Source organism: Macrobrachium rosenbergii, chromosome 44 (genome assembly GCF_040412425.1).
Source record: "Macrobrachium rosenbergii isolate ZJJX-2024 chromosome 44, ASM4041242v1, whole genome shotgun sequence".
Classification (NCBI taxonomy): domain Eukaryota; kingdom Metazoa; phylum Arthropoda; class Malacostraca; order Decapoda; family Palaemonidae; genus Macrobrachium; species Macrobrachium rosenbergii.
This window is the reverse complement of record NC_089784.1, coordinates 34,543,070-34,555,569: the sequence shown is the minus strand read 5'-3', so window position 1 is coordinate 34,555,569 and position 12,500 is coordinate 34,543,070. Positions and strand designations below refer to the sequence as shown.

Here is a 12,500-nt window from a genome sequence, read left to right as displayed (position 1 = left end):
AATATTAATATACATACTACTACTTGTATAACTCTTCTCTCTCTCTCTCTCTCTCTCTCTCTCTCTCTCTGTGGAAGCATTTACTTTATACTGCTTTTATAACTGTCTTTCTCTCTTCTCTCTCTCTCTCTCTCTCTCTCTCTCTCTCTCTCTCTCTCTCTCTCTCTCTCTCTCTCGTAGAACCATTAATATATACTTCATACTACTTGTATAACTCTTCTCTCTCTCTTTCTCTCTCTCTCTCTGTCTGTGGAAGCATTAGTACTTTATACTGCTTTTATAACTCGTCTTCTCTCTCTCTCTCGCTCTCTCGTAGAACCAATAATATATACTTCATACTACTTGTATAACTCTTCTCTCTCTCTTTCTCTCTCTCTCTCTCTCTCTCTCTCTCTCTCTCTCTCTGTGGAAGCATTAGCACTTTATACTGCTTTTATAACTCGTTTTCTCTCTCTCTCTCTCTCTCTCTCTCTCTCTCTCTCTCTCTCTCTCTCTCTCTCTCTCTCTCTCTCGTAGAAGCATTAGTATATACTTCATACTTCTTGTATAACTCTCTCTCTCTCTCTCTCTCTCTCTCTCTCTCTCTCTCTCTCTCTCTCTCTCTCTCTCTCTCTCTTTCTATTGCTTTTCACATAAAATTTTGATTGCTTCACGCGTTTATGGAAATGCATAAACAAGCAAAAAATACATACTGCTCACCACCCCACTCTCTCCCTCTCCGTGGGAGCATAGGTACATCATACTGCTTGTATAACTCCTCATCTTACTTGAACTGAAAGCAAAGCTTTTGTTTGATCAAATTACCTGGTATTTAACAGAAGCAAATAATGAAACTTCAAAGACTTTTGTTTTAGAGAGAGAGAGAGAGAGAGAGAGAGAGAGAGAGAGAGAGAGAGAGAGAGAGAGAGAGAGAGAGAGAGAGTACAATTCAGCGCTTGCAGTATATCTACCCGAACAAGTTATATTTGCTTTTGCTTTGGGGGAAACTGATTCCTTGACTTAATAAGATTAGCTGCTGTTGTTTAAAAGTGAAAGTTTTAGTTTTCTGAAAAGAAAATTATTGCGCCGGCTTTGCCTGTCCGTCCGCACTTTTTTCTGTCCGCACTTTTTCTTTCCTCCCTCAGATTTTAAAAACTAATGTGGCTAGAGGGCTGTAAATTGCTATGACGATCATCCACCCTCCAATCATCAAACATACTAAATTGCAGCCCTCTAGCCTCAGTAGTTTCTATTTTATTTTATTTAAAGTTAAAGTTAGCCATAATCGTGCGTCTGGTAACGATATAGGAAAGGCTACCACTGGGCCGTGGTTAAAGTTTCATGGGTCGCGGCCCATACAGCATTATACAGAGATCTATTTTCGGTGGCCTTGATTATACGCTGTACGGTAAACTCGATTGCGCCGAAGAAACTCGGGCGCATTTTTATCTAGTTTAGTCTCGCAAATAATGAACAATGCGCAATATAATACTTTTCGCATGGAGAGGAACTTAATTTAATAAAAGGAAATATTTAATACCATTTAAGAAAATAAGCAAACACTTACACAGCAGCATTATTCCAAATTAGATAAGAAATTCCTAATAGATGGGATGCAGAACATACAATGATAAATTCGAATTACCTTTAATATTTCAGAGTTGTATTAAAAGATTTGTGTTACTCTCTCTCTCTCTCTCTCTCTCTCTCTCTCTCTCTCTCTCTCTTGTGCGACAACTGAACTGAATCGAATTTGAGATCGCACCAGATAAAAAAACACATTTGAATACATTGATGGTTTTGTACGATAGTTTTCAGTATGAGAGAGAGAGAGAGAGAGAGAGAGAGAGAGAGAGAGAGAGAGAGAGAGAGAGATGAAACAAACCCAAAAGCATGAACACTTAAAAGCATAATGACAGCTCCTGTTAGGATAACAAGCAAGACGGAAGTCCAGATACCCACAAGAAGTGTCAGTCAAAAACAAAAGCAGCTGACTGTCTGACTTAGGCTTAAGAGCTGCTTCCGACTCCTTATAGTTTGTATACTCGAGCTGAATGAAAGAGTATTTTTGCCCACTTTTAGCTACAACTTCAATGTCCGTCCGTCTGGGGATGCACAATTTTTTATCCCATTGTTCTCTCTCTCTCTCTCTCTCTCTCTCTCTCTCTCTCTCTCTCTCTCTCATAAACACACACTCTCACACACACACACACACACACACACACACACACACACACATATATATATATATATATATATATATATATATATATATATATATATATATATATTTTATATATATATATATATATATATATATATATATATATATATATATATATTTATATATATATATATATATATATATATATATATATATATATATATATATATATATATATATATATATATATATATATTATATACTGTATGTATTCATATGCATATATGCATATACACATTATATATATTCATATGTATTTAATATACATATATATATGTTATATATATGTAATATACACATTTATATACATTTATTGTTAAGTGTAATATGTATATGGATTTATAGTTCTGTATGTATGTATGTATGCATGCAAGTAAGTAAGAACAAGGCTAGGTTTTATGCCTTTGATGGGAGATGAAACGAAAGCACCGTACACCGTAATATGAAGAGTGTACACACCTGTATATGTTAGGTTTGAACTGGTATTGTATTGAATTGAAACTATGTTAGTCTTAGGTCTACTTAGCTCTCAAAACACTAGTAGTCAGTAAAAAAAAAAAAAAAAAAAAAAACGGTACCATCAATAACACTACCAAGAGTCACATTATTTCCCCCATGACTTTTCGCCTCTGACTCACAGCAAACTTCGATGAGAATGTTGGTTTCTCCGTCATTAAGATGAGAAATAATTCTTTTCCAATTCGGCGTGAGGCGTTAAGGAACCTTTCCAAAAATGGAAAAACAAGTAAAAAATGCGCCGAAGTTTCTTCGGCGCAATCGAGTTTTCTGTACAGTGTATAATGCTGTACGAAACTTTCAGCCACGGCCCATGAAACCCTTAGCCGCGGCCCATGAAACTTAGCCACAGTCCGGTGGTAGCCTCAGCCACGGCCCATGAAACTCCTAGCCGCGGCCCATGAAACTCAGCCACGGTCCTGTGGTGGCCTGTGTTGTTGGTAACTATAGCGGTGCCAGAAGTCCGATTATGGCTAACTTTATCCTTAAATAAAATAAAAACTACTGAGGCTCGAGGGTTGCAATTTGTTATGTTTGATGATCGAAGCGTGGATGATAACCATACCAATTTGCAGCCCTCTAGCCTCAGTAGTTATTAAGATCTGAGGGCAAACAGAAAAAGTGCGGACAGAATAAAGTGCGGGCGGACAGACAAAGCCGGCACATAAGTTTTCTTTTACAGAAAACTAAAACCTTAAATCTTTGTTTTTTGTATGAAAATAGGACACTTGCAATACTGTTAGCGGCTTTCAAACTGGTGTATGTTAAAACAGTCTTATCATTGTCCATAGCATGTGCTGGGTACGTTTTGGGTGGCATGTGTCAACTACTTCCTTTTTTTTTCTTTTTTTGTTGGGTACAAAGACAGTTGGTCGTAGTTGCGAAATGTTTGCAGATGATGAATTCACGCATCACTGAGCCTTCAGTGGACATTTTTCTGCGTTTTCTAATAATGAAAGCGAACGGAATTATGGAGATATATCTTATTGTCACAGTCCAATGGAACGATAAGTAGCTACCAGCAGATATAAATATGTATTGGATTTGTTTGTTGCGTATAAGATCAGAGGAACACATTTGAGCAGAACAAGAGACGCGGTCAATCCGTAATAATTTTATTGATTTTAATTTATTGTATTAAAGGAAAGATGGGTCATACATTACTGGCTCAGTTTCTATGGGCCATTTCCTTGAGTTGAGGAAATCAAAAATGTATTTTAGAAGAACTCCTTTCACCAATCTTATTGTACAAGTCATTAAAAGCCTAGGGAATTATAAGACACACACACACACACACACACACACACACACATATATATATATATATATATATATATATATATATATATATATATATATACATATATATATATATATATATATATATATATATATATATACATATACATATACATATATACTTGAATACTTTAGAAATACTTAGAAGTTTTATATATGTATATATATATACTTGTATGCTTACAAATACTGATGTTTTATATATGTATATATATATATATATATATATATATATATATATATAACTTACCAGATATATACTAATAATCTCCAGAAACTTCAAAAAAATACATTTAACACCAACATATCCGCGATTTTAATGAAGTATATCAGTAAACGTATTCCAGTCATCTCATAATAATTCCTCTCGTTACAACATCTCATCTCTCTGCTTCCTTCCTAAGAAGACATTACGTCCCACCAGAATACTCTGTAGGTCCCGTCTTCCCGCGGGCGTTCCGCCCGCGATCGTTGCTGGTTAATAACACTTGTTACACCGGGAGCTTGCCGAGTTGGGGGCCGATTCGGGAATGAAACCCGGCCGTGGGTCCTATGTTTGGTGGTTGGTGGGGGATTTAAGGGTCTTGATAAAATAGAGGCTTGAGGCTCTGTCTATCTGTATGGAAGATTCTCTTTCCTCCTCTCTCTGTGTTTGTTTGTGTGGTGTGTGTTCAAGATGGTCTGATTCTGTCGCCTTCTGTAAATGTTTTAGGTCTTCACGTCTCTCTCTCTCTCTCTCTCTCTCTCTCTCTCTCTCTCTCTCTCTCTCTCTCTCTCTCTCTCTCTCTCCAAGGAATAGAGATCCGAGTAGGCCAACTGTTTATTCAAAGGAAAAGATGTAAAAGAAGAATGTCCTTTTTGTGTAGAAACAGAAGTTAATAAAAAAAAAAGAGAGTCTATTGGAAATAGCAATGTTTAGGGGTGGGATTATTTATACAAACTTCTACCTACCTGCCTCTCCTTTTTCCCCTTCCCCTTTAGCGGAACACACGCACCCACGTACACTCACATGGTCTCTCTCTCTCTCTCTCTCTCTCTCTCTCTCTCTCTCTCTCTCTCTCTCTCTCTCTTTTGCTTGCTCTCGTTCTCTTCAGCCGGGTTTCAGCAGAGAATCAAGCTCTCAGCCTGTGCCTGGAACGCAGCACCCTGGCATACAGAGACACAGACACACGTACACACTTGCACACACTCACACTCACACAGTCTCTTCCTCCCTCCTCCTCCCTCCTCCTCCTCCCTCCTCCTCTCAGTTAGCAGCCCGTATCTGCCTGAACGTCGTCGCGTCCAGTTCAGTCGTCGTCGGCGCGCGGACCGAAGAAGACCCCACGTTACCCATCTCTCCCGGGCGTGGAACTCTCTTCCATCTCTCGCCATTTCCCCGGGACGTTTATTGATGCTTCTCTTTATTAACCATTTTTTTTTAAGAAGACCCTCTAGAGCTCTGCAGGTGCGCTGCCGCCGCCGGACCTGTTAGCACCTCTGCGAACGATCTGTCGTCAACGTGTTAGTGTGTGTGTGAAGAAGAGAGTCATTCCGCCTCTTACCTGTGCAATTCGTCGGGCGTTTTTGAAGTGTGGAAGAGGTGCACCGTATGTCAGTAGTGGTGCTGTTGTGTCGGAAACCAACTGAAAGTGATGCGTTGTTGTTTTTCCTACCGAAACAGGGATCCCGTGAGATAAACAGCCTCCCCGTATATCAGTCAAAAGAGTGAGGAGGAAAAGTGATTTTTGGGAGGAGGGGAATTTCATACATATTGATAAATCGCTCCTTCCTCGCAAGCTTTTTAGAGAGAACTGGTTCATTCCCCTCTTGCAGCAGCACCACCAGCTGCTTCTGCTGTTCAACCCGCAACAGGAATACCTAACTGACACCTCCTGACGGATTTCATCCTGCAGATGTGATTGATTGACCAGCTGGATCACGCTGGGGATGACATACGAACACTGAAAAAAAAATCATAAAAAAGCAAGCATCCGAACAGGTTGGAATCGATGTTCGATAGATAGTTGCAAACGGACGAGAGAGTGTGTGTGTGTGTGCTCGCAGGAGAGAGAGAGAGAGAGAGAGAGAGAGAGAGAGAGAGAGAGAGAGAGAGAGAGAGAGAGAGAGAATATGCACCCAGGTTGAGTGATGATGTCAGACAAGAGAGTGAGCTAGAGAGAGAGAGAGAGAGAGAGAGAGGAAGAAGTAATGGAAGTAAGACTCTGAAATGTATTCAAACACTTTTTGATGAATAATTTACGCGATGTGGAAACTGCCCTTCTGTCCTCTGAGGGAAAGTCAACAGTGCTCGTATTAAATTGCTCTCTCTGTCCTTATTCTCTTTTAAAATGTCTTTTTTTGCCTCGGGCCTTCCTTGATCTTGTTTGACTTCTCGAAAGTTTAGGTAAAAGATCTGAACGTTCGTACATTGATCTTAAAAGTTTTAGAGGAATTAATGATTTAGTTTATGAGAAATCAGCTGAGGAAAAAAATCTGGGTGCTTGTGGAATTAGCGAGTGAAATCACTTTACAGTAAAATTATTTTGTCAAAAGGAAGTTTAGTAAATGAAGATTAATTATGCTTCATGTGACGAGTTTCGATCATTATAAAACCCGGGTGTTGCATTCGTAACAACATCCGTGACGTCTGTACGAATATTCGTGACCTCTTCAAGAATACATTTCCGATTTGGGACAGTCTCTCCCGTTGAAATGGGAAGTATAGAGAGGACTCGATCATGCTGCCACGAGAGATACAAGGAGATAGAATGTCTCTCTCTTAAATGGACAAATTAATCAAGATATTTTTAATAGTACGAGAATGTTTTTCATCTCTCTCTCTTGAAAGTTTATTTTTCGTTGCCACGATGCCAAAAATGATTAGCTTGTATTTTTTAAAAGTTTGTTTTCCTTGCTGATTCCACTCAGGGCTAGAATGTCTTCAAGTGGATTCTGTGAATAGAGCCATTTTAAAATTAATATAGATATATATAAATATATATAAAGAGATATTGTTATCAACTTTATATACTTGTTGAAGATATATTGGTAAATTCTACCTCATTTCAACTCAGAGCGAATGAGATACTTAAAAAGTAGATGGAGTACTTTAAACAAGATAATGGAATAATCGAAAATGACGTGAGTAGACCAGTGTGCGAAGCGTGACGAGGGAATAAGGGCGGTCCTCTCGACGAGAAGAGCATCACCACCATCACCATCACTGTCAACATCGTCACCAGCATCATCAGCATCAGCATCATAAGCCCCATTCTCACCGTCATCATTTCGTCCGCGATGGATCCCACTTACTCCTCCCACCCGACTCTCCCTCTGTCCTCGGAGGACGACCGCCCTCGCCACTACCAGCAGCAGCAAATCCCGCTGGAACTGATCGATTTCCATCACCCCTTCGATATCGAAACGCGGGTGGATGACACCTCGGAGTTCATCGAGTGTTGCCCCCTCGATTATGCGCCCAACCTCGGCAACAAGATTGTGGTGGTGTCGTCCTCGTCCCCCAACTCCGGCGGCCGCCCCAACGGCCTCCCGTCGGAGTTCTCCGAAGAGTGCGAAATGGACGGGAGCTACACGGAGTTCGTCGAGACCCAGTGGACAAAGGGGGGAAGCAGCAGAAGTAGCAGAAGTAGTGGCAGCGGCAGTAGCAGTAGTAGCAGTAACAGCAGCGAGGGCGACGCAGACAGCGACAGCAAACTGGAGAGCATCGACGCCATCCACGAGATTCGGAGCGAGTCGGAGAGCGCGGTGGTGAGCGCGCCCTTGCACGGGCCCTCGGTGAAGTGCGTGTGTGTCTGTAACAAGAAAGGCTGTGAATTCATGAATAAACCTTACGACACGCACAGCATACGCGAGTCCCCCGTCAGTAGGATGTCCGTGAGTTACAAGTTATCCACCTGGTTGAGGTCGCTCACCCACTACGGGAGAACTCGCTCGCCCTCCTTAGACCAAGTGGACGCCTGTTCCAAAGTGCACCCGGAAAGGAGACTCCGAATCATTCAGCTGTTGAAAAAGAGGCCCGTGAAGGAACAGACGACCACGTGTGGGGTCAAGTCTGAACCGAAAGCTCTCAGTGCCATCCGTAAATATATCCCGAAGATCACCATCAGGAAAACCTCCGTCAGCTCAGACGGGTCAGAGGAAACCCTGAGGTCGTGCGAAGTGTCGGTGCCGAGGACACTGGGGGTACTTTTAGGCCTGTCCTTTATCCTGTTGGGTGTGACGTACGACCACGGTGTCAAGCACGGCGTGGACGACCTCTTGCAGGACTGTTGGTCGTGGCTCAGGACTAGTTATATGAACTTCGGGGACGAATTCGTGTCGTACAACAGCATATTTTTCAGGATGACCAACACAGACGCCTTATACGGGGAGCCTTACCCCAGATACGGACCGAACAATACTAAAAAAGCCGTTTCTAATCTCACGCAATTCCAAGAAGCTATCAATAACGCCGATCCTAGATTTTTATTCATATTAGAGGGTTTGAAATTATCCGTCCAAATCAATTTTTTTAGCATTGACGAGAATAGCGAGAAGCCGAGCTCGCGAGTGATAGTGCACGAGAAGGGTCCGCTCTTCTTCAAGATCTCCTTCAAGAGGACGTCGGGCCTCCAGATAGACTACATACCGGAGAGGTCGAGGATGACCCTGTCCACGCCCTTCCAGGTGTACGACCTGATGAAGATGATCATCCTGAGCAACGAGCTTCCCTACTTCGGGTTCCACATGCACGACCACCACAAGACCACGCCCAAGGCGCTTCTCACCATGATCATCGACAATCTCAAGAAGTTCAAAGTCGACACCACCTTCCTCTCGAGCATCCAAGCGCAGATCGAGAAGTCGAGGATTAAGAGGTCCCCTACGGCGGGAAATTCGAACGACACCTTGCCGAATGACATCAGGGAACCGACGGAGAAGCCCACCCAGGTAACCCAGGTGTCGAAGAGTACCCCATCCACTTCGCCTGCCCAGTCCACGACGGCGACCTTATACAGGCATCCGGAAGTGGGTACGACGCTGCCTTATAACAACCAGAGCACGCTCATAGCTGCCCTTGAAAGAATACGAAGGTCGACGGAGGAACCCACGTTAGTGAAAGCGTCGTGGAAGTCCCTCGAAGAGATATCAAGCAAAATATTCCTCCCTCTTCCTCTCGATACGAAAAAGACCGTATTGCTCCCAGTGCCGTTCATTAGGAGGAATCTCACGTTGAAGTACAGGCATCAGGTGAACATGCTCGGCCTCCCAGGGTACCAGTTCATCTTGGGCAACGACAAGGACAAGGAGGAACCTCACGGGAAGCCCGAACTGTACCCGTCCTTGAGCTACTCGAGGGTCAAGGATGGAGAGGAGCTGGACGCCACCTCCAACCCCCATATCCAGAGACACAGGAATAACGAGCGCAAGAAGCACCACCGGCATTCGAAGCACCAGAACTTCCTCGACGGCGACTCGCACAGAAACGGCTTCGACGAGGTCCTGGGCGTGGTCGACCTCGAGCCTTTCCTGCTGGAGACAATCGGTAGGTTACTGCTTATGGGCCGTCACCTGGAGCACTACCCTTTTTGGCTATCAGCTCCGCATTTCCTCTCTCTGAGCAGCCGCATAAAGCACGTCAACAAGACGCACGCCCCCCCTTCGGAGACTCTGCCGGCCACGAGTTCATCAGCCAAGGTGGTGTCCCTCGATCAGGGTAAACCGAAGGACGCCCCTCCCACAAATGCCAACAACATCCTGGTAGGAGTGGACGGTCTGGACGCCAATGAGTCCCGTCACGGATCGTTCATCTATTACCATCCAATTTTAGGTGTCCCCATCAACGCCTCTCTTGCCGTCCAGGTCGGTGTCCGCCCTCCGGAGGGAATGCTGCACGCCCATAAACTCGTGCCGATCCTGTGGGCTCGCGCGCAGGTCGAGGAGATCCCAGTGACGTTATGGTATATCCTGTGGGCGGCTTGTCACCTGAGAGAGACCATAATGGCCATCCTCATCCTGACGGGGATGTTCATCATCACCTGTTCGGTCACCTGTGGGAAGGGGAAGGGGAAGGGGAAAGGGAAGGGGAAGGGGTCGAAGGAACGTCCAAACAGTGCCTAGGTTAGGTCGAACAAATGTTTTATCGGTTTCAAGAGCGAAAATAATGTCCGACAGTTGCGTACCAAGAAGAAAAAAAAAATAAAAATAAATACACAAATAAAACGGAGTAATGAGGGGTGGTGTCTGGACGCTCAACAAACACGCAGAGATCGTTGCCACTTGCGGAATAGAAAGAGATTTATTTTTTATTTTCTAAACACTTTTCCAAGATGGCAGCTCACGGACTCAAGCAAGCACTCTAGTTGAAAGAAAAAGAGAGAGAGAGAGAGAGAGCGTGACGACTCTATCTGTTTTTTAAAAATAAAAAAGTCTTCCCTAAAACGTTTCTCGCTCGCTTGTGGTTGAATACAAATCATATAGTTTATGATCGGCCGATTCTCTGAGACTTGTTGTTGTTGTTTGTTGTTGTTTTAAGGCTACCCCAGAAAATCCAGCCTTAATCCGAGACTTCGTAACATCGTTGCCCGCAACCCCTCTGCTCTCGACGACGCCCTTGGAAGGAAGAAGGAAGTGGAAGAAATCCACGAAGAAGTCTTCCTTGGGACACGGACTGACAATCAGTGCGATCAAGAAGCCTCCAAAATTTCCACTGAGTAAGTTGACTGAACTGACAGAATTCTATTGATACCGTAGTGTAGAATTTTAGTGTACTCTCGATTTCTTTTAGGAATTTCTATGATTGCTTATACTGACTCTAGTTTTATGATATTCTTATATCTTTCCATATCAAAATAATATTCCAGTATTTGACTTGAGAAACTATGACGTTATGTTTTACACACACTTTCTTTTCCTAAATGATCTAATGTTGATAATGCAAAAAACTGCGTCGGACCCATTAAAATGTGGAGTATTGTTGTGCGCGAGCGCGCACACACATACACACACACACACACACACACACACACACACACACACATATATATATATATATATATATATATATATATATATATATATATATATATATATATATATATATATATATATATATATATATATGTATGTATATGTATATACATACATATATTGTATATATATGCACTGTATATACGTATATACATGTATATATACACATATATTACATATAGACATACATACATACATATATGTATATGTATTACACATACATACACGCATACTTATACGTATGCTTGTATAAACATATAAAATTGCAAAAGAACTGAATCCCATTTAACTGGTATACCAAAACAGACCAAATTCTATGTTTATCTACACCCAGCCAAAAAAGTCTCTACACGTCTAGCCCACCTCGGAAAGAAAACGAACGTGTTAAAACGTTCCATTTCTGAGGTGGGAGAAAAAAAAAACGCCTTTAGAACGTTTCCCTTCGCTAGAGTCTTGAGAGGTTGAGGGGGGAGGAGCGAACAATCCCAAAGTGTCGAGATGCAAATGCTCTACCAATTCCCAGACGTGGTAATAATCGCCAGAGTGTAAAGGGAAAGGGAGTGATTGGACAAGTTTAGAAATTCGGAGGTTGGGGGGAGGAAGAAGAGCAATTGCGAGCTTGCTAAAGCAACAGGGATTTTGCCATCAATGCATTAGCGGTTGCCACCTCTCTCTCTCTCTCTCTCTCTCTCTCTCTCTCTCTCTCTCTCTCTCTCTCTCTCTCTCTCAAATTATGCCATTTAGAAGCTAGGAAGAAATATATATATAATCTGTGTGTGAAAAGGGTACCATTTACAAGCTAGGAAGAAATAGTTCTCTCTCTCTCTCTCTCTCTCTCTCTCTCTCTCTCTCTCTCTCTCTCTCCCTTAAAGCTTTTCTAGTGTTCGCCAAATGGCTGCGATCTGAGAGAGGATTTCTTGTGGATTCCCGGAAAGGGTGAAAAGTGAGGATTTCACTTTTGTTCCTGGAAAGAGTACATAGGATTTATTTTTTTAAATTATGGTGGGTGTTATGTTGTTTTCGTTGTGATTTTATTATTGTTGCAAGCTTTATGATACTGAGCAGCAACAACCATTTTAATAATGATAATAATAATAAATGATAATAATATAGATTTTATTATACAATCTGCTAATCATTATTTCAGTCGTAATTTTAATTTGCAGAGTTAATATTCTTCATGACCATCACCCTCCCCTCCCCCTCCACCTCCCTCTCACCATCCCCCTTCCCTTCTCCCTCCCCCTCCCGCTCCCCCTCCACTTCACCTCCCCCTTCCCCATAACCCCAGTGCACTTTAGCATCTGGTGACAAGTCTTTGCTCTGCCTTACTGAATATTCATGGTCAAGTAGGAATTGCTTGTATTATCTGGGGAACTTTGTAGGAGGGGATGGGGAGGGGGGAAAGAGGTCAGTGGAACTGGGATAAATTATTTTTCACTTTTAAATGATCCTTTTAAGTTACAGATGA

General features: G+C 42.4%; 1 protein-coding gene across 2 annotated transcripts in view; it reads left to right on the top strand.

Annotated features, from left to right (window-relative positions):
• Positions 1 to 12,500, top strand: part of LOC136829514 (uncharacterized) — a 602,709-nt gene that overhangs the window by 336,978 nt on the left and 253,231 nt on the right. Inside the window, exon 1 of one of the 2 annotated variants that reach the window (XM_067088308.1) lies at positions 4,844 to 10,713. The exons of the other annotated variant lie outside the window; for it this stretch is intronic. Coding sequence (XP_066944409.1) covers positions 7,298 to 10,120 — 2,823 coding nt within the window. The 5' untranslated portion in view covers positions 4,844 to 7,297 and the 3' untranslated portion in view covers positions 10,121 to 10,713. Of the gene's footprint in view, positions 1 to 4,843; positions 10,714 to 12,500 lie in introns of those variants that run through there. 2 annotated transcript variants of the gene reach the window in all.